Source organism: Cucurbita maxima, unplaced genomic scaffold (assembly GCF_002738345.1).
Source record: "Cucurbita maxima cultivar Rimu unplaced genomic scaffold, Cmax_1.0 Cma_Scf00016, whole genome shotgun sequence".
Classification (NCBI taxonomy): Eukaryota; Viridiplantae; Streptophyta; class Magnoliopsida; order Cucurbitales; family Cucurbitaceae; genus Cucurbita; species Cucurbita maxima.
Genome location: NW_019272032.1, coordinates 1,881,697 through 1,909,048, shown reverse-complemented (window position 1 = coordinate 1,909,048; position 27,352 = coordinate 1,881,697). Strand labels below are relative to the sequence as shown.

Genomic DNA, 27,352 nt, shown 5'->3' with positions numbered 1-27,352 from the left:
ATTTCAAAGTTCTATATATTTATTCCGTTTTTTATAAAACATTTGTATATTCTAAAATCATTTAAGAAGCGAAAAGAAATCTAATTCAAAATTATTAATTTTGTTTTAAATTACTTTTAACAAAATCATTCTAAACAGATCAAAAGTATACCAGTTTTGAGGAAAGAGTTGAATAAGTAGATATAATGTTTTGTGAGTTAATGGAAGACATATAATCAACAACAAATGGAAAACAGCAACCTGACCCAAATTCATGCTATTCATTCGAGATCAACACAAGAATAGACATTCAAGGAGCTATCAATTTTTTAACCAGTTGAACTATACAAGATGACACGGAGAAAAAAATAGTTTATAGAAACATATAGTAATGGCATCAAACAAGTGACTATTTCAAATAGATAAAAGATAAAATTATATATACCCAATAGAATATAAGGAAAATAAATTCTAACATAGATGATCTACAAACACTTGGATCCGCAAGTATGTTTGGATTTGAAAGCAGTTAATGAACACAATGTATTTGATACCATGGAGGCTCTCCAAGCAATGAATCCAGCAGGCAGTTGATTAATCAATCAACACAATGTATATTTGATACCATGAAGGCTCTCCAAGCAATGAATCCAGCAACTACACTCAAATAAATAGATAGATTCAGATAACTGTTTCAGCTAAAGAGCTTTCATCATATACATTACAAGGAGATGAATGGTAGATTGGAGTTTTAAAGTAAAACCTCCGCGTACCGTAGACATGTAATCTTGTGGTTGTGGTGACTCCTCCTCCTCCTCCTCCTGCGTCACTTTTTAGGCTTCTTAAATATATTTTCCTTGTAGTATTTGAGTTCCATTATGCTTTCTCTGATATCATCCATAGCCCTATGTTTATTCTCCTTCGGTGGAGCTTTCTTCTGATCTGGAAAGGAAATGAGTTGTTGATGTATGCTCAAGTAATTCAATAACCAAATGTTGCAAGGTGAGTCTATGTTTGGTTTTATTGATCAACAGTTTACAAAAAGGCTACAGATCCCTAAGACATCATAAGCAGCTGAGAGATTTCCATTAGAAATTCTCAAAACGATTGTTACTGTTTTTTTTTAAGAAAAAAATATAGGAGGAGAGATTCAAACTTCTGACCTCATATGATCAAATATGAGGTAACTATTCTCAAGTTGGCACAATCGTCCTATGAATCAAGTAAAAGTTTGATCAAAGAGGGTAATGCCACTAAAATCTAACAAGCCTCCTAAATATCTTTCAGAGATGATATTAGATGGCTATTAACTCGAAATCCCATGAGACAATAAGTGACGTGATCAATTTAATCGCAATTGACACAAGGGTTTCTAATTTGAACAAGAATACTGGTCGAGGTTTGCAATTACAGACGAACAAGTGCGGAAATAATGTGTTTCTTATTTTTGATATGAAACAGAGAATTAAGAACAGCATGCTTGTCATTTTGCTCTAAAACCATCAACATCTTTTTACCTCTTGGAAACCAGCGAAAGCATAGAGCCTTAACACTACTGACGTCAACAAGTACGTGTGAAAAAAGTCCAGCCAAATCTGGCATGTATTTCTGAAGGGAATAAAACAGGTCGTTAGGACGAAAGACATTGCAAACCAGTATTTGTTCTCAAAAGGGGTGGAAAATATAACCACATATCAACGAAAACCATTAAGTTCATTCAATAATGCAAATAAATTAGACATATCACATATGTAAAACTTACTAAAGTGAAGATATCATTGAATATTAAATAATAAACAATTTTCATTTTCAAGATAACACGACCTTTATTTAGGACAGTGAAAGCAACAAAAAGATTCTAAAGAACAGATAACCCAGGAGAAAGCATCAAAGGCAAGCATCAAAGGCAAGCCCCAAAAAGACAAGAAACAGTTGAGTGCATAAATAAATTATATAAAAATGTATATCGACATATTGACCAAACTCAGACGTTTACTTTATATAACACAATAAATTAATTCAAACTAAAGATACAATTACGTTAAATTGTGAGAAAATAAAGAATATTGCTGTGGGACTACCTTCAAAAAAGTAAAATCCACATAGACTGAATTTCCAGCCAAATGTAGAGTATAGCTACCAACATGTTTCTTCACAAAATCTATAACCTGCAAATTACAAATGTCATTGCATAAAATTTGAGCAAAAAAAAAAAAAAAAAAAAAAAAAAAAAAAAAAAAAAAAAAAAAAAAAAAAAAAAAAAAAAAAAAAAAAAAAAAAAAAAAAAAAAAAAAAAAAAAAATATATATATATATATATATATATATATATATATATTAACCAGATTACATACACATTTATGATATTGTTGGTAATCACTAAAAAGTGTAGTTACAGATCTTTCAAAAGCCGTTCGCTATGTTTTCAACCAAGATCATTCAACTACATCCTTAGAAAAAATGTCTATTGGACATGGCTCTATGATCTAGTTTCGGAGGATTGCTGGATGGAATTGTTTCCCTAGCAGCTATGTTGCAGAAATTGATGGATTTTCTTCATCGTAAAAACAAAACCATTAAGGATGTATGGATTGTCAGTCAGTAATGATGGTTGGTTTCTCATAAAGGAAGACTTCATCAGTCTACTCTTCCTCATCATAATTTTAAAATGAGAGCATGGGTGGTGTCTGTATAGTTCTTAGAAATCTTTGGATTGAGAAAATAGAGTAGTAATCCAAAGGAATGATACGCTAAGGGATGAGCTATAGGATCCAAGCACTTTTGCACACTCTTGTATTTTATTTATTTATTATTATTATTTTGAGGCAGCTGGTCAAACTTTTTCCCCCCTATATAATTACCTAGTGGGAAGCCTTCTAATAACCGCCTGGTTGTGGTGTGCTTTCCCTCCCTTGTACAACTAATGTGCATCTGTGCTTAAACATGAAGTAAGACCTTCAAACATAAGGTCTAGGAGATAATGGTATTATGAAGAAGATGAAATAAAGATTCAAATTAACGTTGTCATTATCATTAAAACCAGATTATAGACAAGAAACGCTTATTTTTTATGTTATTTATGATTATAAGTTACCAAGTTCATTCATTGCAGGATTCTTGACCTATCTGTATTTATGATTATTTTTTGTGTGGCCGCAAGGCACCGCAAAATTTATCACAATAATACGTACATCAAATGACTTAAATTAATGAATTAAGGATACGAATAAAAAAAAACTGTATCAAGAGGGGAGGAGCCTAGCATTAATAAATTTTTACACACCTGTTTTTCAGCTTCTCGTTCACTAATTGTACTTTGTAGCACTTTTTTTGTCAATCCTGAATAACGACAGTGTTATATAACAATTTGTTTCATCCACAAGAAAAAAAGTCAGGCAGAAAGCCAGAAGCCGTGAATATACAATGAAGTGGTATATTGATTAAGCTTGTTGGTTCTTACCACTGGCTGCGTGATGACTTTGACACCATTCTCCCATTTTTTCAAGACATTCTTTTGATTGGTGAATAACTAAATGAGGACCCTGGAAACATAAAATAGAAAACGAAACAAAAAGAAGCGATGAGACTAAGGTTGCAACTTTTGAACTTCTCTTGTTTGTTTTAGGCATTTGCAAAGACTGACGCTGATATATTGAGTCAGGTTTCTTGTCAAAACTGCATTGTATTTTGTTCGATCTTATCGGAAAATATTGTGTTTCTTTTGTTACTTCATTGATGAAAGGAAATTATTGACAAACATAAATAAGATAACCAATAATGAACAGTGACAAGTATTTGTCAATGGTGTAGGGAAGTCAAAGAAGAAAATTCAATAACACAAACGAAAGGGGGCAAATGCATTCATGGAAACAATTGAATAACCAATAGCAAAGATACCTCAACCAATTTGGTCAGACTTCCATTGGTAATTATACAAGCTATCTCCAGTATTCTATCTGTTTCTACATTTAAACCTGCATAGTAAGTCAAACAGAGAAAAAATACAATTAGAAATTATGAGTTCCGCATCTTAAATAAGTAAAGGAAGGTATCGACCTAAAAAACAAGTACAAAAGTGTGGAGGATAAAGTTCTAAGGAGAAGAAGGCAAAAAAGAGATTGGAAACAGATCCCAACAGTCACATTAGCACACACAAATGGACAGTTTTAAAATTCTTTGGAAAGAAAACCCTGTTAGAGGCATTAATCTTTAATTCCCCATCCCAAATGTTTTATAGGCTGCTCTCGTCATCTTTTCAAATAGCCAGGATATTATCAACCAAGAATGGTTAGGCCTTCTTTTCTAGCCAAAGATGCTGCATGGAATGGTAAATCGTGTCAAACTCAAGTCTAACAAGAATTTTGGCTTCCACATCACTAAGAACGTGGCACTCTCATTTAATTAGGATGTAAAAAAAAAAGGAATTATAGAAAAATAGGATCATGAATGTAGTTTGACTCAAAACAGAACTTCCCTTAATTGAGAAAAGCTTGTACGGAAAATATAAATTCAGATTATGAAAACATTGTTCGAAAATTTTTATGATTGCAACTTCTTTTGCTCTGAGAGTGGCATGCACAGAAAAACCAACCTTAAAGATTTAACTACCAACCTCACATCTTCATTGACATCACAGAATATACTTCAAAAATTTAGGTCGAAGTTATAACAACCCTATGATATAACCAAAGCAGCAAGACAAAGGCTCTAACTGCAAATTGCCACAAAATATTAGCCCGGTTCTTAAAACAACTACCAATCAAACATTCTACCAGCCAATCATCATTTCTGTTCAATAAGCAGTAGGACAAACCAAACTCTCCCAACAACCAAATCCAACCATTAGAAGCATATGGGTTGTGAAGGAAAATATGATATAAGGATTCCATCTGTTTTAGACATAAGCTACAACCCAAGGGGGCAAAGATCAATTTGGGAACTATCTCTAGAGCTTTTCAACCGTGTTTTCTCACCATATGAGCTTTCAGTCTGTGACTTTTCTTTGCAATATGGAGAAAAGTCGATCTGGTGGTGACATCTCCCATGGGATTAATCCCCCACCCCAGCCTGTCTTGGCCTTCACTTAAACTTATAGAATCTATCTTCTCAATAAAGAAAAACCATAGGATATATTCTTATTTCCATAAAGAGAAACCATAAGATATATGTTTTGAGGAAGCTAGAAGGGTTATAGTTTCTTTTTCTTTTTTTCTTTTTTTTTTTCCTTTTTCGGGTGTGTGGAGAAAGTTACAGAAAAATAAGTCATCCCATTGCCTCAGAAGAAGACAAAATAATTCTAAGGAGCAAACACTTCCATCAAAGAGTTACAGAAAAAAAAAATTATAGGTAATATGTTGAATATCCAGTCCATTCAACCTCGGGCGAATATAAATTTTTAAATTCCGTTGGACTTGATTTCAATATTTAATGATAAAACCCCAAAACGAGGGGGTTTCTTATAGCTATAATCTACTCCCACTCTTGAATCCACGTTTGACAAGCTCAAAGCATATGGGCTAGTTAATACTTGTTAGTTACCAGTCATTTCCAGGTCAATCCAAACAAGTGGAAACTTGTAGTCTTCTGCAGCTACATCTGGTTGACTTTGTTTCTGTCTTTCTCCCATCAGAATATCACCAGAGATGTTAACTTCCTTCTTGCTTTTTCCTGATTCAATTAATCAAACCACACCACAGGGTCATGTTCTACTTTTTTCAAGGATTAGATGGGAGGAATTTACAATAGAAAAATAAATACCCACAACTGTTAACCACACTTAAAAGAACTGTATCCTATTCACTATGCATGAAACGTCAATGGTAATATCCTTACTAAGAAGATGGATTACTACAATATATATTACTTGAAAGATTAATTCAGTAAAAAACCAACAGGGAGAAAAATCAAGAAAAATAACTACATATTATGTGCAAAATATCGATGAAATATCCATGTCTGCCATGGGGGATCTACAAGGAATAATCACGTATAATACTGACCCAAAAAAACGAACAATTTCATCAGAGACATAAGGGTAAAAATATCAAATTGCAAAACAATAGCATCATTCCAAGCTTGAAATCGAACAAAGCTACCGTGTAATGCATTGCGTAAAACCAGGAAGTAATGAAACCCACAACTACCATGTCGTGGGGTCTCGGGGGTCTAATCTACAGCAAGTACACAACAAGTGACAATGAAAAGCCTGATCGTAAAGCTACATCGTTTCCTAAAAGCCAAAATTTTCAATTATTATGGAGTTGAAAGCTCAAATTGACAGCTTAGATTCAGAAGTCGAAGATAAAACCAAATCTTCAGCCTTATTAATGTCCACAATGCCGCGAAACTCAAAACTGGGCAAACAGAACAATCGATTCTTATTGTATCACTTCAATTTTCCGAAAAAACTACCTGAACCTAATTCTTAATGCACTCTAAGCGACCAACGGGGAAGGTAATCTAATCTAATCGAACTCGTGAAGTTCTCAGAACCTTCAACCTTGCACCTGTAAAATGTGACACTTGATAACGAGAAGAACACCCTAAATCGCATTATAACTAAATCAACCTGTTCTTGAAGAGGAAGAAGCGGCACCCTCGTCTTTGGAGAAAGTAGAAGGAGGACAAACTTGATCGTCTTCAGCATCGAGCTCCAATACTGAGAACGCATTCACGAACGGCTCCATTGCTCTCTCTCTCTCTCTCTGCCCCCAAATCTTGCCGCCCGAATGACTAAGGTCTCCCCCTTGTCGAGTTATTAAATACTAATTAGATTTTCTTAAATTAAAAATAATTAATAAATTTATTATTTTGTATTTTCCTAAATTTTAAAATGTATAATAATTAATGATTTTATGCTCAAAATATGAAAATATGACATTCGAAAGGTTTAATAATTAAAAATTATATGGAGAAAATAATAANAAAAAAAAAAAAATGGAAAAAAAAAAAAAAAAAAAAAAAAAAAAAAAAAAAAAAAACAACAGAGGGAAAAGAGATTGGACCAGCTCCTCCTCCTCCCTCTTAAGATTCTCCTATTTATATACCATTTTAGCTGATTTCCTATTCTGAGTTGCGCCTCGCCTGGATCTTTCCCCTCTAATTTGCCTTCTCTTCTTCCCCCATCCTTTGCTCTCTCCCGCTGCACATCAATTCCCATGGCTGACCAGCTTACTGACGATCAGATCTCCGAGTTCAAGGAGGCCTTCAGCTTGTTCGACAAGGACGGCGATGGTCTGTTTCTTTTCAAATCCTCTCTTTTTCTTTCTTTCTTTCTTTTTTTATGATTTACAGTCCTCCCATTTTAGATCTATTTCCGTGCTTCTGGAATTGTTATTCATCAGATTATACTCTCTATCGTAGGATTTTTGCTGTTGATTGACTTTTNNNNTTTTGAAATTTTTTTTTTTTTTTTTTTTTTTTTTTTTTGTTTGTTTGTTTTTCTCTCGATGTGTTCTGGTTTCGTCTTCTGGGATTTATCGATCCGTTTTTATTGTCTTGAATTGTCGCCTATGATAAACCTTCCATGATTTGGAAGCTTGGTAATCGTGGATTTGGATGGTTGGATGGATGGCATGTCGATGTGAAAATTTTCATTTGGAGACGATTCTCTACGGGTCGTGCATTATTGTTTGGAATCTGAAGAATTATTCATAAAATACGTTTATCTATGGCATTTATAGTTGATGTATTTCCGCTGGATCGTTGCGTTTCTGTACCTTCTGACTCTTGAGGCGGTTTACGGTGCAAGGAAAGGAACCGTGCATTTCTCCACCCTAGCTTCGGTTATGGGTTGCCTGTTTACCGTCCACGTTTATGTTGCTATTTTATAAAATATAACGATTAAGTATGCCCCGTATACGGGTCTTCTATTCGAGTCAGCAATAACATAGTAGAAATGTCCACTAGTTAGTTTGAGGGTTAGAGATATGATATGATCAGCAGTTTACACATTCCATTAAGTGGTAATCTCTCTCTCTCTCTCTCCGAAGTTTACGTTTGTATTTTGTTTGTGCATCACTGAATTCCAGTCTGAGTTGTTAATCCTGGGTTAAATTCGATATGCTTCCTTGGTCTGTAAGCGAACTGAATCGAATGCTTGTAACAGTTCACAGTGTGCACAGAGAGGTTTTCCCAACATTTGCAACAGTAGGAACATTGAGAGGATAAACAAGATTGTTATTCACCCACCAAGAAACAAAGATTACAAACTGTAGGAGACAAAACCACCGAAGGTTTTCCTTTTGGTACTCTACCCACCGCCCAAGTGGGCAATCCTTATGAAAATATTGACTTTGCGGGACTCTTTGACTTCCTGTCAATATTTAATCGAAATGTGCTACATTAGGACAAGTAGAAGTTGCTCTTACCAAGTATTTGACCGAAGTTTTGCTTGATGAATCACACTTTCAGATTCTTCAATCTTCTCCTCACCAAAGACCCATTATTCAATTAAACCTTAAAACTCAGATTTCACCTTGTCAAGATTCTCTAAGAACTAGAATTCATGTTCGAAGTGTAAAAAACACAATTTCTGTTGTGTCACTGAAAAAACTTGTACGATTTCAACTGTAAAGGTTGTCTGCACAACCAAGTAATCCTTCCAAAACATGCCATCCCCTCATTTGCACTCTGTTTAGCAAAAGGTGGTTCAAATCTCTACCATGTCTACATACTGTTCAACTAAAAAAAGAGTAACATGCATTTGATTGTAAATACATTTCAAGCTTTACACTGATTACATGAGTTGTATTTTGTTTGTTTTACTTCTGTTGCATAGGTTTATTGTATTGTTTTCTTGCACTGAGATTGCGTTACAAATTCTTCGAGAGCTGAGTTATTGCATGTGTGTCGAATCGAATTGTGTCCGACTTTGAACCTTAATTTTTCTTTGGATTGAGTTCTAGATCTGTTGGCCTTGTGGAAGCTTATACTTACTGCATATTTCAGCCACCTGCGTTGAACTCTATGCCATTCTCAGCTTCTCCATAATCTTTGAAATTTCCATTTTGCAGCTCTGAAATTTTATCATCTTAAAATGTTTGTTCTAGTGTTTGGTTATTGCTCCTGCTTGGATAAATTAGATGGCGAGTCCTTCCTATGGTTCTTAATATTGATCATCTTTTCCAACTCATTATAGGCTGCATCACCACCAAGGAGCTGGGGACTGTAATGAGGTCATTGGGTCAGAATCCAACTGAAGCTGAGCTGCAGGACATGATCAACGAAGTCGATGCGGATGGAAATGGAACTATCGATTTTCCAGAGTTTCTTAATCTGATGGCAAGAAAAATGAAGGACACCGATTCAGAGGAGGAGCTGAAGGAAGCATTCCGTGTGTTCGACAAAGATCAGAATGGGTTCATTTCTGCTGCGGAGCTTCGGCATGTAATGACAAATCTTGGCGAGAAGTTGACAGACGAGGAAGTGGATGAAATGATCCGTGAGGCAGATGTGGATGGTGATGGGCAAATCAACTATGAGGAATTTGTCAAAGTCATGATGGCCAAGTGAGAAATCAATCAAGTTATTTTAACCTTAAATCTGCTTAAAAATGAAGAGGGATATGATTTGTTTTCCCGTTTAGGCTGTCTCCATTTGAGTTTTACTATGCATGTTCGTCTCTCTCGCGTTTCCATTATCTGGGGTACTGCTTTTCAGTACCCTGTTTATTTGCTGCAATGCATTTCTTTAGTTTGGCATGGCTGGCTTTTGGTGTCGGTCCTCTCTTTAATCTTAATATTTCCTTCTACCTTTGATGCTGTGAACCTAGAACAATTGGTTGATTGAATCAGATGATTTTGCTTGTGAGTTGTTTCTTTTGGTTGCCAAATTTGCCTTTGCCTGAGAATACTCACTCACATTCTCAAGAAATCTTCCTCCCATCCTTTTTAACTACATGAGTTAAACACGAATCATTTGGTTTGAAAACCGTGCTCTCATGGAGGATTTTCATGAGATCACTTGTACAGCAATCTCGTGTAGATCCAACTATTCGAAAGGAAGTACAGACTTCTTTCCCACGATACCTTTACCATCCTAGGTCAATAAAGTGCTACATTTTGTTACCTACTTTTTAAACTTTCCTCAGGGAGGAAGAAAAGAAAAATTAAATGTAACTTAGTTTTTTTTTCTATAATTATAATGACATGATTACCTTGTATACTTTATTCTTAAAGGTTATTTTAAAGTTTTTCTTTCTAAAAAACCGATAATAATTGTATTAAAAAAAACACGAAGAATAAATAATTGTGAAAAAAAATGTTTATTTTGAAATAGAAGGGCATGTGGGTAATTTTACGCATTTCTGTTGTTGTCATTGACATGGATATACGAGCGGAAGCGATGCTACACCAAGAGGGGAGGAGGAAGGCGAGGAAACTCCGAAATCATCCAATGATAAGAAAACACGTGGCTTACTTAAATGTCGCAACCACCAATGTTCTCTGCTTTAGCTTCTCTCTCCTCTTACTTTTATTTAAATATTAATTCTAATTACTTTACATCTGCCACTCTCCAAACAAACAAAATAATAATAACAAATATAACAAATAATAAATTAAGTATTAAAAATTAAAAATTAAAAATTAAAAATTAAAAATTTAACTTTTTTCATGACTAGAAGGGGGGGTTCTTAGTTAACTAGTAGGTTAAATATTATTTCAATTTCTTGGTTTAGTTATTGTAATTTCAAATTAATTTATGTAATGGCCGGTTTCATTTTCTGTAATAAAACTTTTGAACTTTTTGCGAACAGAATAATGAAGAGATTGAGAGGAGGATATTACCTTTGGAGGAGGATGAGCTCCAATCTCTTCCTTAAAATTTCCATCCCATTCGGCCGGCTGAGGGATTCCGCTCTCAATTGCTCTGTTTTTCACTGTAAGCTACACCTTGCTATCGCCATTGCCATGGATGCCCAACAAGCTGCAAACAAGTCCCCCACAGCCACAACCATTTTCATGCTTCCATGGGCTGGCTATGGCCATCTCTCCGCTTACTTGGAGCTCGCCAAAGCCCTCTCCACCAGGAACTTCCACATCTACTTCTGCTCTACTCCTGTTAGCCTCGCCTCCATTAAACCAAGGCTAATTCCTTCTTGTTCTTCGATTCAATTTGTGGAGCTTCATCTCCCTTCTTCTGATGAATTTCCCCCTCATCTTCACACAACCAACGGCCTCCCCTCCCGCCTTGTGCCCACCTTCCACCAAGCCTTTTCAGAGGCTGCTCAAACCTTTGAGGCATTTTTACAAACACTTCGTCCGCATCTCCTCATTTATGACTCTCTCCAGCCTTGGGCTCCTCGAATTGCTTCCTCCCTCAATATTCCCGCCATCAATTTCTTTACCGCCGGTGCTTTCGCTGTTTCTCATGTCCTTCGCGCTTTTCATTACCCTGATTCTCAATTCCCATCCTCAGATTTTGTTCTTCATAGTCGCTGGAAAATCAAGAACACCACCGCCGAATCACCCACTCAGGCAAAACTCCCCAAAATTGGAGAAGCCATTGGGTATTGCTTGAATGCTTCTCGCGGCGTAATTCTAACCAATAGCTTCAGAGAATTGGAGGGGAAATATATCGATTATCTCTCCGTGATCTTGAAGAAGAGAGTATTCCCGATTGGTCCTTTAGTGTATCAACCGAATCAGGATGAGGAAGACGAAGATTATTCAAGGATCAAAAACTGGCTCGATCGAAAGGAAGCATCGTCGACGGTTTTGGTATCATTTGGAAGCGAATTCTTCCTATCAAAGGAGGAAACGGAAGCCATAGCACATGGATTAGAACAGAGTGAGGCTAATTTCATTTGGGGCATAAGATTTCCCAAAGGAGCGAAGAAAAACGCCATTGAAGAAGCGTTGCCGGAGGGGTTTTTGGAGAGAGCGGGAGGAAGAGCGATGGTGGTGGAAGAATGGGTTCCTCAGGGGAAGATATTGAAACATGGAAGCATTGGGGGATTTGTGAGTCACTGTGGATGGAATTCGGCGATGGAGAGCATAGTTTGTGGCGTGCCTATAATCGGGATTCCGATGCAGGTGGATCAGCCGTTCAATGCCGGAATTCTGGAAGAAGCCGGCGTCGGCGTGGAGGCCAAGCGAGATTCAGACGGCAAGATTCAAAGAGACGAAGTCGCGAAGTTGATCAAAGAAGTGGTGGTTGAGAGAACCAGAGAGGACATTCGGAATAAATTAGAAAAAATTAATGAGATTTTGAGATCGAGAAGGGAAGAGAAGCTTGATGAGTTGGCAACTGAAATCTCTCTCTTGTCTAGGAATTGACAAATATGTCCCTTCCAATTATATATATATTATAAATACTAAATTAATAAAAAAAAATCCCTAAAAATTTGTATTTTGTCTTTAAAATATATATACACTTCAGCTTTCATCAAAACTTTTCATAATACTTTAAAAAAAAAAAAAAAAAAACTATTTCAAAAATGTCTTAAAAAACACCCTTAAACCTTAAAAAATTTCATTAAAAATTAAAACATACTGTCAGTATTATACGAAGAAAAACTTTTAAGCAATATTTAGTTTAAAAATTAATGTTAATATATAGACAAAATTCGTCTCTTAATTTTTTTTTAATTATTATTAAAAGAATTTCAAATGTTTTTGAAGTTTAAAAATAGTTTTGATTTTTTTAAATGGAAAAGTTTTAATAAGCTTTTGAAAATTCAAATAAAATTAATAGTAAATATATTTTTTAATTTTTGTTTAAAGTTTAATGTATTAAGGACCATTTACATTTTTTTTTAAAATTTAACCTAAAATATATTATACAAATTATTCTATAACTTTGCATTAAAAAGAATCATTATTCATATATCATCAAAACGAATATTAATTAATAATTAATATTTATTTCTTATCTCAAGATAAAATGTTCAAACTTGAAAATTTCTAATAAATTCAATTAAATTCATACAATTTGAATAAGTTAAATTAAAAGAAATTAAAATTTTATGAATTAGATTGGTTAATAAATTTTTTTAAAACTATTTATATTAAATCAGGACTATTGTTAATTTTAAAATAAATATATTATTTTTTTTTAAAATATAATACAATTATATATACATGAATTTAATTTATAATTAATAATAATTTTTTTACTATTTGAAAGGTAATTTTTAAAAAGAAATTGAGTTATAAATTTTCACTAAATATTTACAAATAAACAAATAGATATCCTTTATGCAAGAATTTGAATTAAGGTTGTTGTCTATAAAAATGTAAAAATATAAGTATAATTAATTAATATGTAATATCTGACCCATAGACAAAGGTTGGAAGGGTATTATCGTCTTTTGAAGGAGGGCAGTGCCATCTGCTCGAGTTGGAGTGGAAAGGGCTAGTTCTATATGAAGGGGGCTAAGAGGGGTCTCTTTCCCAAATCCAAACGGAAGGATACAGTGAGTGGCCAACGGAACGGATTCGCTAAATTGTTGAGAAAATCTCTCCAAGAACTCCGTCTTTCAGTAGATCGTTCAGTACTCGCCGCTGCTTACTACCGATCGCCTCCGCTCTCCGTCTTCCACTTTGCAATCCAATCTCGCAACCATGGGTTCCGGTCTTTCTTATTCCCTCTCTCGTTATTTCATTGTTTCTTTCTTGGATTCTGCCTTTGTTTAGGTTTTTAGCAAGTTCGACTTCCTGCTGATCGACGCGTTTGCAATGCCTGCCATTTCATTTCCCTTTTTCCTCTTTCTTAATTTGATTCGTTTCTGCGAGTGTAATTAACTTGTTTCAAAGAATTATGCATCATTCATGGTTTGAATTGTTGTCTTACGCATGGAAACCTGGCTTCTTTCATCTTACGCTTGTTCTTGTTTGATGCCCATATAATTAATTTATCTTAATTCGACTTTGTTGTTGTTTCTTCTTCATTTTCTTCTCTCTTGAACACCGCTTGGAAAAGAATTAAGATTTCTTGTGTAGTAATTAATGTCTTAAACCGTATGGGCAGATGCGGATATGGAAGATTATGGTTTTGAATACTCGGACGATGAGCCTGAAGAGCAGGACGTTGATATTGAAAATCAATACTACAATTCTAAAGGTACCGAAATGCTGTCTTCAAGATTTGCAATTACATTCTTTTTTTGTCATATGATGTTTTCCTGTTTTAGATAGCTATTCAATCCAATTCCTGCTCTTCAAAGCCTAGTTTCATAGAACCAATTGCTTCGAGCTTTTGGTGGACACAATGGTTATATAGAACATGGGAATTGTTTGAGCTGTTTGTTTCCCTTCGTTTAATATCCGTTCTTTTAAATATATGGAATTTTAGTTAATGATATCACTTGGGAGTTTGTATAATCGTTCCTATTGCCCGTAATTTTATGGAATTTAATCCAAAAAAATTTATAATTCATCAAGAACTTTTACTTAACACTGTACACAATCTGATTCTTGATTATAATGAAAATTGTTTGGTTTTCCTTGTTCTCCGTATTCATTTTCAATTGATGATAGCCGTATCTTTGTTTTGTTGAAAAGGCAGGAATTTTTGATCTGGCACCCTAGATTCATACAATTATTCAAAACATACTATTTTCTAATTAAAAGAATTGGCTCTCACACCCATGTAAACGTCTCCAGTTTTCTTCTGGAGCTTTTAAATATCTTTTTCTTTGTCTATGTCCTTACGTTTGGACATGATTTGTATCTTTATTATTTACCTCATCTCTATACAATGTTGAATCACTTTTTATGCCTTCCCTTCCTATCAATTTCTTCACAAATAGGTCTGGTTGAAATGGACCCCGAAGGAGCTCTTGCAGGGTTTGCTGAGGTGGTACGCATGGAACCCGAGAAGGCAGAGTGGTAAGTTTGGTATTGATTTCTTTGTTTCTTCTTGCTAGATTCCTGGAAATGGGTTCTAACAGGTTCACTATCCTATAATTTTTCACTCATTCATTTTGGACATTTAAGGTGACTGGCTGTGTTTTATACGTTCTTACAGTAGTGGGGTGCCTAAGTTTAACTTTAATTTTCTAATCAAGCATGTAGTGTAGCTTCTCAAGGACGAGGCTTATATACTTCTGAAAATGGAAAGCTTTGGATCAAAGGAATCCTAATTTCTATTGTCGATTTTGATCTTATATGACTTGGGATTCTTCATAATAGTTAATGTCATGTCCTTTTAGGTTTTTTTCATGACTTGACCACAGCTCATTAGTTGGTCTTAGATATCTTTTTTTGAAAGATTCGATATGTTGCATTCAATCATATATGAAACTACCTTCTCTCTCTACAATCTACCTAGAATTATATCTCGGTTCTAGCTCTGCTGTTGTGACCTTTTGTTTTGTTTTTTTTTTTTTCTTTTCTGGATTTTCTAGGGGCTTCAAGGCTCTCAAGCAAACTGTCAAGCTTTATTATAGACTGGGGAGGTACAAAGAAATGATGGAGTCATATCGAGTGATGCTGACATATATAAAATCGGCAGTGACTCGTAATTATAGTGAGAAATGTATAAACAACATCATGGATTTTGTATCTGGATCAGCAAGTCAGAGCTTTGGTCTCTTGCAAGAATTTTATCAAACCACTTTGAAAGCCCTTGAAGAGGCAAAGAATGAGGTAAGTAAATGATTCTACTTTTACTATCTCATGCATTGTTTAATCATGATGGCTTATGTTCTGTTTCTTCCTTGTGGTGCAGAGGCTTTGGTTCAAAACTAATTTAAAACTCTGCAAAATTTGGTTTGATATTGGTGAATATGGTCGTATGATTAAGGTAACTTTAATTTTCAGGGTTTTATATTTATTCTCATAAAAGAAATTTGTTTGCATATTAAGTGATCTAATTAATTTATTTTCACCTCTAGATTTTGAAGGAACTCCACAAGTCCTGTCAAAGAGAAGATGGTACAGATGATCAAAAGAAAGGAAGTCAACTGCTGGAGGTATATGCAATTGAGATTCAGATGTATACAGAGACTAAAAATAACAAAAAGCTCAAGGTATTGATTCTCTACCATTCTTGTTCATTCCATTCTTAGTTCAGTGATTTTAAAAGACCAAGCACCCGCACCACCACTCTGAAGTACAATTCCTTTGCAGCCAACTTTCCTCTAAAATCAATGTAATAGTATTAACCTTTACCTCTGAAAGGGTTCGTAGCTTTTTGGCTTTGGTTGTATAAAATTCAGCCATTCCTACACATCCCAGGTTCGAATTAAAAAAGGTATTAGCCCTACCCAAGGAACTTTAATTTCCTTCTTAATCTAGTGAGACATGAAACTGAGGAGAGGAAGCCTTTGAAAGATCTAGGGTAAGACACGGATATAAAGTAGGTATTTTAGTAGCTTGTGGAAGCCCAAGAGAAGAGGGTGCACTGCAGGAAAGGTATTTTAGTCCCTTTGTTCATTGTGCTTGGAACAGGTTGTTTACCTTGATTGGTTTGAATTAGGTGGTTTTTTGTTCTCCAGTGTATCTCTCGGTATATTTGTTTTGCGTCTCTGGAAGCTACAGGCTAGCCATTTGGCGTCATGCAATCAAAACCATCCCTTGGCCAGTTATTTTATTTTATTTTTATTTTTATAAAGCATAATTAGTTGCATATTCTCTTTTCTTTATTGCTATTTGTCTTGGTATGTCATCCCTCTATTTCTATCTAAGATGCCTAGTTGAACTCCCATGAGCTCTTCTTTAGCTGTATAATTGCTTTATTTTGATCTCGAATATTTTTGCCTTGTATTTTCTTGTTATTGTGATGCAGCAATTATACCAGAAAGCTCTTGCAATCAAGTCGGCCATACCCCATCCACGAATTATGGGAATAATTCGGGAGTGTGGAGGAAAGATGCACATGGCAGAGCGTCAGTGGCCAGAAGCAGCTACTGATTTCTTTGAGGCTTTTAAGAACTATGATGAAGCTGGGAACCAAAGGCGTATCCAATGCCTGAAGTATGCCCCCTTTCTGCTTTCCTTTTGTACTTATACCTTGTTACTGCAAGACATTTAAAACAAAACTGAATTTTAGTAAATTTGTACATTGAACTCCTGCATAAAAAATACAACATGAGAACCCTAAACTTCAGCGACCCCATGGCATGCTACGATGCAGAAAGAAAAACGTAGACTATGTTAGGTTTCTGGGGAAGTGGTACAAGATTCATCCCCACCCATTATTTTTAATTGTTTGATTGTGCCCAAAGCATCAAGATGATGAACTAATTTCAAATTTCCATTTTATTTTGACGTTTACTTAGCATTAGAACCTGGCATTTGACTAATGCAATTTAGCCTAGTCAGAATTTGTTTTGTTTTCTACTTCTAATTCCTACTATTACTTGAAACTTGCCCATAGCATTGCCTTAATTGAAGTAACCTTGGAGTATAATTTACTTTTATTATCATTTCCTTTTCCATGTCTATCCTAACAAAATTTGGTGAAATTTAAATCGGGAAATAATTTTTTTCTCATTCTCTTGTGGCATCCACTATTCAAGCAATCAATTTATCTTAATTATTTCTCTTATACCAACTAATCATTCAGTCCCCCTCCAGATATCTAGTTTTGGCTAATATGCTGATGGAATCTGAAGTTAATCCATTTGATGGTCAAGAGGCAAAACCGTAAGTTTCAGCCATTGAATTCTGCTTCAAGTTTCTTTTTGATCTCCCCCTGATATCTAGTTTGCAGGTATAAAAATGACCCCGAGATTTTGGCGATGACCAATCTTATTGCTGCGTACCAAAGGAATGAGATACTTGAGTTTGAGAAAATTCTCAAGGTAACTGTGTGAAGGAGACATATATGTCTGCATAGGAAAACAATAATGTTTGATTTAAATGTTCTTTTCACAGAGCAATAGGAAAACAATAATGGACGATCCATTCATTCGGAATTACATTGAAGATCTGTTGAAGAATGTCAGAACCCAAGTGTTGCTCAAACTTATCAAGCCTTACACAAGAATTCGGATTCCATTTATTTCAAAGGTGACAGCTTTACTTGTGTGTGTGTGTGTCTTTTTCCTGTTCATTTTTTAAACCAACTTGCACAATTTCTTGATAATGCGATGTGGTTGGAACTTACCAAACCTTGCACAACTTGCACAATGTCCTGTGTGTGGAGGTTTCTGAATGCGGTGTTAATTTCCCCACGTCCCAGAAAGAAAAAAGAAAAAACTAAATTTGCTTCTACTTCACCAGGAACTTAATGTGCCGGAGAAAGATGTTGAGCAATTGTTAGTATCACTAATCCTGGATAATCGCATTGATGGCCACATCGATCAAGTCAACCGTCTTTTGGAGCGTGGTGACAGGTATGTTCTTTCCAGCCCCGTTTTTTCAAATGATGCAGAAAAAGTAAGAACATAATGTGAAATTGGTAATCCACCCCACCCCCTGCAGGTCAAAGGGAATGAAGAAGTATACTGCCATAGATAAATGGAACACCCAGTTGAAATCCCTCTATCAAACTGTGAGCAACCGAGTATATTGAGCCTCATTGGATAATCCCGATGGGGAAGTATGTCGATTTTAGCCTCAAACATGGTATGGTTTATCACTTTTTTCACCTTGAGCTTGAACTTGTAATGTGCTATACTAGATTTCTGATGAACCAAACTTAGAATATAATTATACAAGTTCAGACCTGGCATTTTGTTCGGGTATTGTTTGAGCTATGTTCAAGTTAGTTTTGCAACGAAGAATGCATCAAAGATATTCGTGATACCTAGTTGAATAATAAGTGTCTTTTTTTTAACCTCAACCTTATAATTCATGATTAGCGAGCAATGCTACTTTTGTCACGGAAAGTGACTATAGGGTTAATTAAGCATCCCTCAAATCAACATTGAATAGAAACTAATAGCTCGTATGAGTTGTTTGGTAGAGTTGGTCACATTGGTGGTCACATTTCTTTTGCATTTATTGCTTTCCTTATTTTCCTTTTTTTTCTCATCGTAATGCAACTTGGTTTGGACAAGTTTAGGGTGAAAATGACCTCTCATCATAGTTGAGTCAAACGCAGTCGTTTAAAATACCCTAAGCTATTTATTTATTTGAAATTGATTGGAATCATAATCAAAATAATATCGAAATGTCATTTTTCGTTTGTCTACTTATTCAAATTTTGTTACTTTTATGGAAAGAAAAATATAATAAAAATATATATTTTAAAAGAAACAAATTACAAATTTACAAAACATCTACAATTATTAGAGTTAATAAAATATTATTGTTTAATTTATTTTAAATGATAATACCAAAAGATATATATATATATATATATATATATATATATTTTGATGTAGAGTCTTATTGCAATGGATAATATAATGTTTCTAAAGAGATAAATAATGAAAAAGAAAATAAAAAAGTTATGTCATTTTGGTTAAATAAATATTATTTAGTTCGATGTAACGTCAGAAAAGTGACTATATAAAATATTTAATAATCAAAAGAGAAGAAATTATTCAAATAATAAATTATCAATTTTTTTTTAAAACTTTGTGTATTACCTTAATTTTATAAATATTTTAAAACTAATATTAAAATGGAAAAATTATTAAAATATCAAATAAAAAAAACGTGTCTAAATGTTATTATTTTGTACTTAATTCAGATAAATATTTTAGTCACCAATTTATTAACGATTTTTTTTTTTGTTATAAAGATAATTTTAAAATATTTGTAATATATTCTAAGGAATTTTTATTATAATGATAGTTTTAAAACAATTGTAATATATTTTAACGGACTTTTTTATTTAAGGATAGTTTTAAAACATTTGTAATAAAATAAGTTAAAATATTTTTAAAGAAAGAAGTTAGAGGATTTATTTAGTTATTTATAATTTAGTCTTAATTTAAATTCATGTATAATTTATAATTTATAATTTATAAATATAAATTAAAAATATCCAGAAATGAAGAGAGAGGGACCCGATGGTAAATAAGTGTAAATTAAATTAAAAAAAAAAATCTGAACGAATAGGCACAATTTCTTAGACTTAATTTAGATAAATATATCTGAGTCACAGTTATATTGATTTTTCATTTAATATTTATAATTTAGCTTAATTTAAACTCAAAATATCTAGAGACGGAGAGAGAGGGGCAGGAATGGTAAATAATTGTTCTGGTTCTGTACAAAATTGTAAATTCAAACACAAGCTGATGATAATCATGTCAGCCTTTTGCTGCTAGAGTTTGGAATTGATTTTAGTTCTTACGGCTTGTTTGATATCGCTCATTTACGTTTTACTCTAAATTATCTAAATAACTCCTCGTTTCAGTTCTGATCAATTAATTACTCCACTCCAAAAGTCCCCTTGTTTTCCATCCAATTTCTCCCAAATTCGATCCGTGTTTCTTTAATGGAGAATGTCAAAGCCTTAACAACTCCCATAATTCATGAGACAGAGACGGAAGGAATGTATACCCATTTCAGAAAAGTCCGTAATAAGTAGCATTAATGGCGTAGGACCCAATTTGCAGCTACTAAATTCCGTATTAAGTGAAGTTTATTAAGAGCTTGATAAGGATCCGCCGACTAAGATCAACCGAGGATTTCGTATTTTTGGTCCGAGCCAATTCAAAAGCTCCGCCACACACCCACAGTGGAACCAGGTTTTGTGTTCCCAAGAGGTGGTCCAAATCAAAGGGACCGTCCCCTTTTCATTAACTTTGATTTGGGTTTCTCTGAAATGGGTAAAAGGGATAATGGTCGATCATGTTAGGAGAAGGTGCTTTGTCCTCTTCCAATAATCGCTCTGCCTAATAAGTCCAGTGGTTGAGCAGGTGAGGGCGAGCTTCTCTGTCTGTCTTCTGCTTCTCTTTTCTTGAGAATTTGGCCTTTGAGTAATCTCAGAGGTCGTTAATTTTTCCCTCAAGCGGCTACTACATAACCCTCTCATCCTTATCTTCACTATCTGTATGTTTTTTTTCTCATCTTCTTTGTTTTTTCTCATAGATTTCTCTCAAATTCTTTTCTCTATTCATCTCCTGCTGTACATACATATTGCTAACTTGATTCATTCACACATTTCTTTCCTTTGATTATTCTTTTGTTCTTTTCTACTTACAAAACTTCCCCTGATTTCCCTTGTTTATATTTTCTTCTTTGAGGATCTTGAGCTCGATTTGGAGATTTGCATCGGATCTTGAGTTTCTGGTACTGGGATTTGTGTTTCTTTAGCTTCTTTGATGAATTTGTGAGATTTAAGGAACTGGGTAGACTTTAGTTTATCTTGATTTTCATGTTTGGTTGTTCTAATCATTAGTTTATCCTTTTTTTTGGAACAGTCTTCTTAGACTTTAGTTGCTGCAAAATAAACTAATCCCTTTTGTTTCTTTTCTCTTTAGGAACGATTTTTGTATCAATTTTTCACATTTTGCTATACATTTGAACCTGCATAAGCTTAAGGAGTGCTGCACTCTTGTGGTTGTTGTGTTCAAGGTGAGTAGATATTTAGCAATAACTAGGAGTCGATAGCTGCTCGGTTATTTCGACCGATGCGTCGTTGCTTATCTAGTTTGATTGGAACTGTTGTCAAGAGTACATGTTTTGTCCATTTGTTTAGAGGGAGGTTTAGAAGGATTTACTCCTCAAGTGACTTAGTTCGTTTAAGTAATATTGAATGCTTATGTTTGATATCCATTTGTTTAGAGGGAGGTTTAGAAGGATTTACAGCCATGAGAAGATCGGGCGTAAACCAACCGAAAGTCAAGCGTCTTGTTGGAAAATATGAAATCGGTCGAACGATTGGTGAGGGTACATTTGCAAAAGTGAAAATAGCCAAAAATTCTGAAAATGGGGAACATGTAGCAATAAAGATCCTTGACAAGGAGAAAGTTCTGAAGCACAAGATGGCTGAACAGGTTCTCTTATATTGTTCTAATTTGCTTTATATTTTCTCTTAATGTCATTCACCAAATGCTTATACGATGATTATAATCCTTATCGTACCTATGAATATATCAAGCTTTCGTTGATAAAAATGAATGAATATACGAGGCCATACCATCGAAAAGAGCTTGTGCGCTAGCTACAACCGACCCCAATCCAAAAGAATTGTAATCAACTCTCAAATCTCGTCCTCGGTTGTCTCTGCCTTTAAAAATTATTTTGTTTGTTTCAAGTCAAATACGCCACGTAATGGTGAAAAGGCAAGCTTGCTACAAAACTTGTTGGCGTTTGAGTTAATCTTGATCTTTGTTCTCAACATCTTCTACGACCGCCCCAACCCCACCTTCTCCCAACAAAAGGAAGAACCCACGTTCGATAAGGGAAAAAGAGGGAGGAAAAATAAGAACGCCGGCGTGGGACTGATTCTTTATTAGTTTCTTTTAGATGTTGGAAGTTCTTTCAGTTGAGAGAAAAGTTAAAGATTCTTTCTAATTCTTTTACAGATCAAGCGGGAAATAGCGACAATGAAACTAATAAAGCATCCACATGTCGTCCAATTGTTCGAGGTACTTCTCTTTCTCTCTCTAAAATGCTATGTTTAGAGGTAGTTTTTGCATTTTGAAAGCGGTATTGGAAAATGGAGAGCGCTCGATTTTCTTCTGTGGCCATTTTCTTAAAATGATTCTCAGAAGTGCTCTCTGCAGTTATCTGATACAAATTCTTGTGAAGCTATTTTTCCTAACAGTTCTCTTGATTTTCAGGTTATGGGGAGCAAAACAAAGATATTCATTGTTTTGGAGTTCGTTACCGGAGGCGAACTTTTTGATAAAATTGTGAGTATTGTTCCATTTCTTAGGAATATCCGTTCTAACTTCTCTCTATTAAGTTATGAGTATTCGTTTTAAGCCTTTCAAGGCCCGATCCAAGATGGTAGAAACTGTAACTAGGAAAAGAGACGGGTCGGGGAGGAAAAAGACAAGAAAGGCAGATAGAACGAACAAAAATATAGTTGTGGAACTAGAAAACTGACTTTGGTATATTGCTAACTTTTTATATTTAAATTAAATATTAAACCTTCTACTATTAATATTGAAGGTAAATCATGGACGGATGACCGAAAGTGAGGCACGGAGATATTTTCAGCAACTTATAAACGCGGTTGATTATTGTCATAGCAGAGGTGTTTACCATAGGGATCTTAAGGTATCGTGCCACTAAGTTCTTGAAATCGAGTATGAAAAATGTTAAATAATCTATGAGTTTATTACCATGATGGTTCTTGTTTGCAGCCTGAAAATCTATTGTTAGATGCCAAAGGAAATCTTAAAGTGTCTGATTTTGGATTGAGTGCACTGTCACAACAAGTTAAGGTAAGATGCGTTTCAACATTCCAGTTTTCTATTGGTTTAAATTTCATCTGCTTTCCTGCTGTTTAGTGTGTTGGTCTGGAAATCGAATACTGAAAACATGTCGGGGTGATGGAATGTGAGATCCTACGTCGGTTGGAGAGGGGAACGAAGTATTCCTTATAAGGGTGTAGCAACCTCTCCCTAACCGACGCGTTTTAAAATCGTGAGGCTGATGGTGATACGTAACGGGCTAAAGCGGACAATATCTGCTAGCGGTGTGCTTGGGTTGTTACAAATGGCATTAGAGCCAGACACGAGAAGTGTACCAGCGAAGACGTTGGGCCCCCAAGGGGGTGGATTGTGAGATCCCACATCGGTTGGAGAGAGGAACGAAACATTCCTTATAAGGGTGTGGAAAACTCTCCCTAACAGACGCATTTTAAAACCGTGAGGCTGACGGCGATACGTAACGGGCCAAAACGGACAATATCTGCTAGCGGTGTGCTTGGGTTGTTACAAATGGCATCAGAGCCAGACACGGGCAGTGTACCAGCGAAGACGCTGGGCCCCCAAGGGGGTGGATTGTGAGATCTCACATCGGTTGGAGAGGGGAACGAAGCATTTCTTATAAGAGTGTGGAAACCTCTCCCTAATTGACGCATTTTAAAAACACGAGGCTGACGGCGATATATAACGGGTCAAAATGGAAAATATATACTAGCAATGGGCTTGAGTTTTACAGACATGAGCGGTGTGTCAGCGAGGACGCTGACCTCCAAGGGGGTGGATTGCGAGTTCTCACATCGGTTGAAGAGGGGAGCAAACATTCAGCTAGCGGTGAGCTTGGGCTCTTACATGAAAAGACCATTAGTCTACAGTTGCATTGTCATAGCCTCTATAATTCTTCTTAGCCGTTTGGGAATTTATATATAACAACAGAACTTCTTGTATCAAATTATGTCACATATCATTATTCCCCTTCCCTTTTGTAATCTATGACAAAATGAGAAGCAAACTCCAACTGGTGTGCTATTGAGGCGTCTTTGGTGCTCTAAACACTCTTTAATTCTTCTCCTAAAACGTTTAATTGGCAGGACGATGGCTTGCTTCACACTACTTGTGGAACTCCTAACTATGTTGCTCCTGAGGTACCGATGCTTCGTAAACTTCTTATATCTTTACGCATTCATAACTACAAGTGTTATAATGAACGTTTCGTTATTTAGGTCCTTAACGATAGAGGCTATGATGGAGCAACTGCAGACTTATGGTCATGTGGAGTCATACTCTTTGTACTGCTTGCAGGTTACTTGCCTTTTGATGATTCTAATATCATAAACCTTTATAAAAAGGTGAGCATTTTTTTACCTCAATTTTTTCTTTTTCTTTTTCGACATTCGATTCTACTTCTCTTTGCATTCTTCAGCATTCACTTCGATTATTTGCAGATCTCGGCCGCTGAATTTACTTGTCCTCCATGGCTTTCTTTAGATGCCATGAAATTGATCGCTCGAATTTTGGATCCGAACCCAATGACTGTAAGCGTGCTTCAAGTGTCTACTATGTTTCTGGATTACACGTCTGATTTTCTTCTATTGCAGCGCATCACCGTACCAGAAATTTTGGAAGATGAATGGTTTAAGAAAGATTATAAGCCCCCGGTTTTCGAGGAGCCTAAGATTGCAAACTTAGATGATGTAGAAGCAGTCTTCAAAGATTCAGAAGTATGTCAAATTTGATTTCGTTATTAGTATTCTAACATCGCTCATGATTTCTCATTATCGACGAATTCTTTCCCAGGAGCACCATGTGACCGAGAAGAAGGAAGAACAACCTGTAGCCATGAACGCCTTCGAGTTAATTTCAATGTCGAAGGGGCTCAACCTGGAAAATTTGTTTGGTACAGAACAGGTTTGCATTTTGCCAAGCATGAACATTGAGTATTGTTAGCCTCAGTTACTACTGTTGTATCCCATCTTAAATTGATTGTGAGCTTATTTTTTTGCCCAGTACGTTTCAAGAATCGACTCACTTTTATATACTAATATGCTTGTAATAGCCCAAGCTCACCGCTAGCAGATATTGTCCTCTTTGGATTTTTTCTTTCGGGCTTTCCCTCAAGGTTTTTAAAACGCGTCTATTAGGGAGAGGTTTCCATACCCTTATAAAGAATGTTTTGTTCTCCTCCCCAATTGATGTGGGATCTCACAATCCACCCCCCTTCGGGGTCTAGTGTCCTCGCTGGCATTCGTTCTTTTGGGATTCCCAACACTACCCCCTTTGGGGCCCAGCGCCTTGCTGGCACACTGCCTCATGTCTACCTCCTTTGGAGCTCAGCCTCCTCGCTGGCACACCGCCTCATGTTTACCCCCTTTGGAGCTCAGCCTCCTCGCTGGCACATTGCTCGGTATCTGTCTCTAATACCATTTGTAACAACCCAAACCCACCGCTAGCAAATATTGTCCTCTGGGTTTTCCTTCTCGAGCTTTCCCTCAAGGTTTTTAGAACACGTCTACTAGGGAGAGGTTTCCACACCCTTATAAAGAATGCTTCGTTCTCCTCCCCAACTAATGTGAGATGTTTCCACAATGCCCGGTTTATTAAATACCTTTTTAGCGGAGAGGGCAAGGCAATTGAAAATTACAATAATAGGATAGCGATGAATCACTCAAGAATTGCTTCAAGCTGCTAACTGTGCTTGATCTTCTTGGATGAGGCCTTCCCATCTTGATCAACCCATGGTGAAAGATGTTTGTAGTAGCTGGAGGAGGAATAAATGGAAGAAAACTCTCGACCGTGCCATCGAGAGATATCCATTTTCCTTAGGATGAGGAATCCTCGACCCCATTTCACCCTGTGAACATCTCGAAAAATTTATGGCATATTTCTTATATTTATGTATCTTTTCTTGCTGGGAAAAAGCCTTCAAAGCAAATAATGCTGCAAGTTTCTGTTTCACTTGGAGCTCTCAACTGGGTCATGTTTTTATGAACATTTTTGTATTATTAGCTATGGATTTGTGCATTTTCACCTTGATGAATTGGATTATCTTGTTGTTGGTGCAGGAATTCAAGAGAGAAACCAGGTTCACCTCTAAATGCTCAGCTAATGAAATTGTGAATAAGATTGAAGAAGCTGCCAAACCTCTTGGTTTTGATGTACAGAAGAAAAATTACAAGGTGAGCTAAGAGAACGAACGCAGTTTTCGAAAATCAAATGGTTATCAAATGGGTTCATAGTTTCGGCTGATTGATACCTTATAATAAGAACGATCGTGTTGTTTCTCTTATAGATGAGACTCGAAAATGTGAAAGCGGGTCGGAAGGGAAACCTTAATGTTGCCACAGAGGTATTAAAATGATGAAGCATTGTGTTCTTGAGAGAGAATTTGCATTAATCTAATACCTTTTTTTTTTTCTCATTCTTGAACAGATTTTGCAAGTGGCACCTTCTGTTCATGTGGTTGAGATGCGAAAAGCCAAGGGGGACACCTTAGAGTTTCACAAGGTACTTCCTTTACTAGTATGAAAACCGTTCATCGTTCATCGTTCATCGTTCATCGTTCATCGTTCATCGTTCATCGTTCATCGTTCATCGTTCATCGTTCATCGTTCTTCGTTCTTCGTTCTTCGTTCTTCGTTCTTCGTTCTTCGTTCTTCGTTCTTCGTCCATATATGATATACACAATAGGGTTAGGATCATAATTTACCCAACTTGAGCTATAAACGTGTCCTTTTTTTAAACTATATGGTTATGTATTATCTTTGCAGTTCTACAAAAACCTCTCCACCTCTCTAGAGGATGTTGTTTGGAAGACTGAGGAAGACTTGCCAGCAACGAAGTGAAACTTGGCACGGTTCGAGGTTTGAAATGTGAACGAAATATTGTAAATGCTTCATGACTGTTTGTTTGACTCGTGTGTTCGATCGATTGTTTTCCGTTTTATTGTAGGAAAGCATGGAAAGCTCCCAAGAATGAGTTATGACGACGTTTTTTATGTTACATTTGGAACTTTAGTTCTTAGTGATAGTAAGAAATATTTGCCATTCTTTTAGTCTATCATATGATGCTTCTACTTTGATTCGTGTATTAAAACGTCAATTATTCTAGTTGAACATATCAATGAATGCTTGATTTTTTACCTTAAAAAAAT

The 27,352-nt window shown here is 35.6% G+C and overlaps 5 protein-coding genes across 10 annotated transcripts; 4 read left to right on the top strand and 1 right to left on the bottom strand.

Annotated features, from left to right (window-relative positions):
* Positions 1-340: 340 nt before the first annotated feature.
* Positions 341-6,719, bottom strand: LOC111491575 (oligoribonuclease). The gene is made up of 9 exons (XM_023140541.1): positions 6,547-6,719; positions 5,517-5,645; positions 3,876-3,952; positions 3,439-3,520; positions 3,262-3,317; positions 2,061-2,147; positions 1,497-1,587; positions 753-921; positions 341-636 (listed from the first exon to the last, which is right to left on the bottom strand). Exons 1-8 carry the CDS (start codon positions 6,662-6,664, stop codon positions 806-808), a joined length of 756 nt encoding a protein of 251 aa, XP_022996309.1. The 5' UTR covers positions 6,665-6,719; the 3' UTR covers positions 341-636; positions 753-805.
* A 305-nt stretch (positions 6,720-7,024) lies between these two features.
* Positions 7,025-9,794, top strand: LOC111491576 (calmodulin-7). The gene is made up of 2 exons (XM_023140543.1): positions 7,025-7,211; positions 9,118-9,794. The coding sequence occupies exons 1-2, from the start codon at positions 7,136-7,138 to the stop codon at positions 9,489-9,491; spliced, it is 450 nt and encodes a 149-aa protein (XP_022996311.1). The 5' UTR covers positions 7,025-7,135; the 3' UTR covers positions 9,492-9,794.
* Positions 9,795-10,752: 958 nt separating this feature from the next.
* LOC111491573 (beta-D-glucosyl crocetin beta-1,6-glucosyltransferase-like) lies at positions 10,753-12,292 on the top strand. The gene has a single exon (XM_023140539.1). It carries the CDS (start codon positions 10,778-10,780, stop codon positions 12,254-12,256), a length of 1,479 nt encoding a protein of 492 aa, XP_022996307.1. The 5' UTR covers positions 10,753-10,777; the 3' UTR covers positions 12,257-12,292.
* Positions 12,293-13,355: 1,063 nt separating this feature from the next.
* On the top strand, positions 13,356-18,673 carry LOC111491574 (COP9 signalosome complex subunit 2). Its single transcript, XM_023140540.1, has 12 exons — positions 13,356-13,553; positions 13,950-14,042; positions 14,731-14,809; positions 15,328-15,568; positions 15,651-15,725; positions 15,817-15,951; positions 16,710-16,897; positions 17,501-17,569; positions 17,637-17,727; positions 17,801-17,935; positions 18,149-18,261; positions 18,350-18,673. Exons 1-12 carry the CDS (start codon positions 13,544-13,546, stop codon positions 18,438-18,440), a joined length of 1,320 nt encoding a protein of 439 aa, XP_022996308.1. The 5' UTR covers positions 13,356-13,543; the 3' UTR covers positions 18,441-18,673.
* Positions 18,674-20,522: 1,849 nt separating this feature from the next.
* Positions 20,523-27,277, top strand: LOC111490964 (CBL-interacting serine/threonine-protein kinase 3). 6 transcript variants are annotated; one of them, XM_023139643.1, is made up of 16 exons: positions 20,749-20,875; positions 21,070-21,115; positions 21,307-21,400; positions 21,611-21,822; positions 22,354-22,416; positions 22,612-22,683; positions 22,946-23,053; positions 23,140-23,220; positions 24,294-24,347; positions 24,426-24,737; positions 24,801-24,923; positions 25,000-25,110; positions 26,265-26,378; positions 26,492-26,548; positions 26,632-26,706; positions 26,970-27,277. In XM_023139643.1, the coding sequence occupies exons 4-16, from the start codon at positions 21,637-21,639 to the stop codon at positions 27,042-27,044; spliced, it is 1,431 nt and encodes a 476-aa protein (XP_022995411.1). In that variant the 5' UTR covers positions 20,749-20,875; positions 21,070-21,115; positions 21,307-21,400; positions 21,611-21,636; the 3' UTR covers positions 27,045-27,277. The 6 variants fall into 6 exon arrangements, with proteins under 6 accessions (XP_022995413.1, XP_022995411.1, XP_022995412.1 ...); XM_023139647.1 differs by lacking the exon at positions 20,749-20,875 and having other exon boundaries at positions 20,891-21,115; positions 26,970-27,062; positions 27,151-27,277; XM_023139648.1 differs by lacking the exon at positions 20,749-20,875 and having other exon boundaries at positions 20,894-21,115; positions 24,426-24,551; positions 24,648-24,737.
* Positions 27,278-27,352: the final 75 nt, after the last annotated feature.

Excerpts from the sequence above, each read along its gene's own strand:
- LOC111491573 (XM_023140539.1), top strand. The coding sequence starts at position 10,778 with ATGAGCTCCAATCTCTTCCTTAAAATTTCCATCCCATTCGGCCGGCTG.
- LOC111490964 (XM_023139645.1), top strand. The coding sequence starts at position 21,637 with ATGAGAAGATCGGGCGTAAACCAACCGAAAGTCAAGCGTCTTGTTGGA. Across the intron at positions 22,684-22,945 it reads GCGAACTTTTTGATAAAATT|GTAAATCATGGACGGATGAC; the intron begins GTGAGTATTGTT and ends TTAATATTGAAG. Across the intron at positions 25,111-26,264 it reads ATTTGTTTGGTACAGAACAG|GAATTCAAGAGAGAAACCAG; the intron begins GTTTGCATTTTG and ends TTGTTGGTGCAG.
- LOC111491576 (XM_023140543.1), top strand. The coding sequence starts at position 7,136 with ATGGCTGACCAGCTTACTGACGATCAGATCTCCGAGTTCAAGGAGGCC. Across the intron at positions 7,212-9,117 it reads GTTCGACAAGGACGGCGATG|GCTGCATCACCACCAAGGAG; the intron begins GTCTGTTTCTTT and ends AACTCATTATAG.
- LOC111491574 (XM_023140540.1), top strand. Across the intron at positions 15,952-16,709 it reads AAAATAACAAAAAGCTCAAG|CAATTATACCAGAAAGCTCT; the intron begins GTATTGATTCTC and ends ATTGTGATGCAG. Across the intron at positions 18,262-18,349 it reads CTTTTGGAGCGTGGTGACAG|GTCAAAGGGAATGAAGAAGT; the intron begins GTATGTTCTTTC and ends CACCCCCTGCAG.
- LOC111491575 (XM_023140541.1), bottom strand. The coding sequence starts at position 6,664 with ATGGAGCCGTTCGTGAATGCGTTCTCAGTATTGGAGCTCGATGCTGAA. Across the intron at positions 3,953-5,516 it reads GATTGACCTGGAAATGACTG|GTTTAAATGTAGAAACAGAT; the intron begins GTAACTAACAAG and ends CTTACTATGCAG. Across the intron at positions 922-1,496 it reads CTTTCGCTGGTTTCCAAGAG|ATCAGAAGAAAGCTCCACCG; the intron begins GTAAAAAGATGT and ends TTTCCTTTCCAG.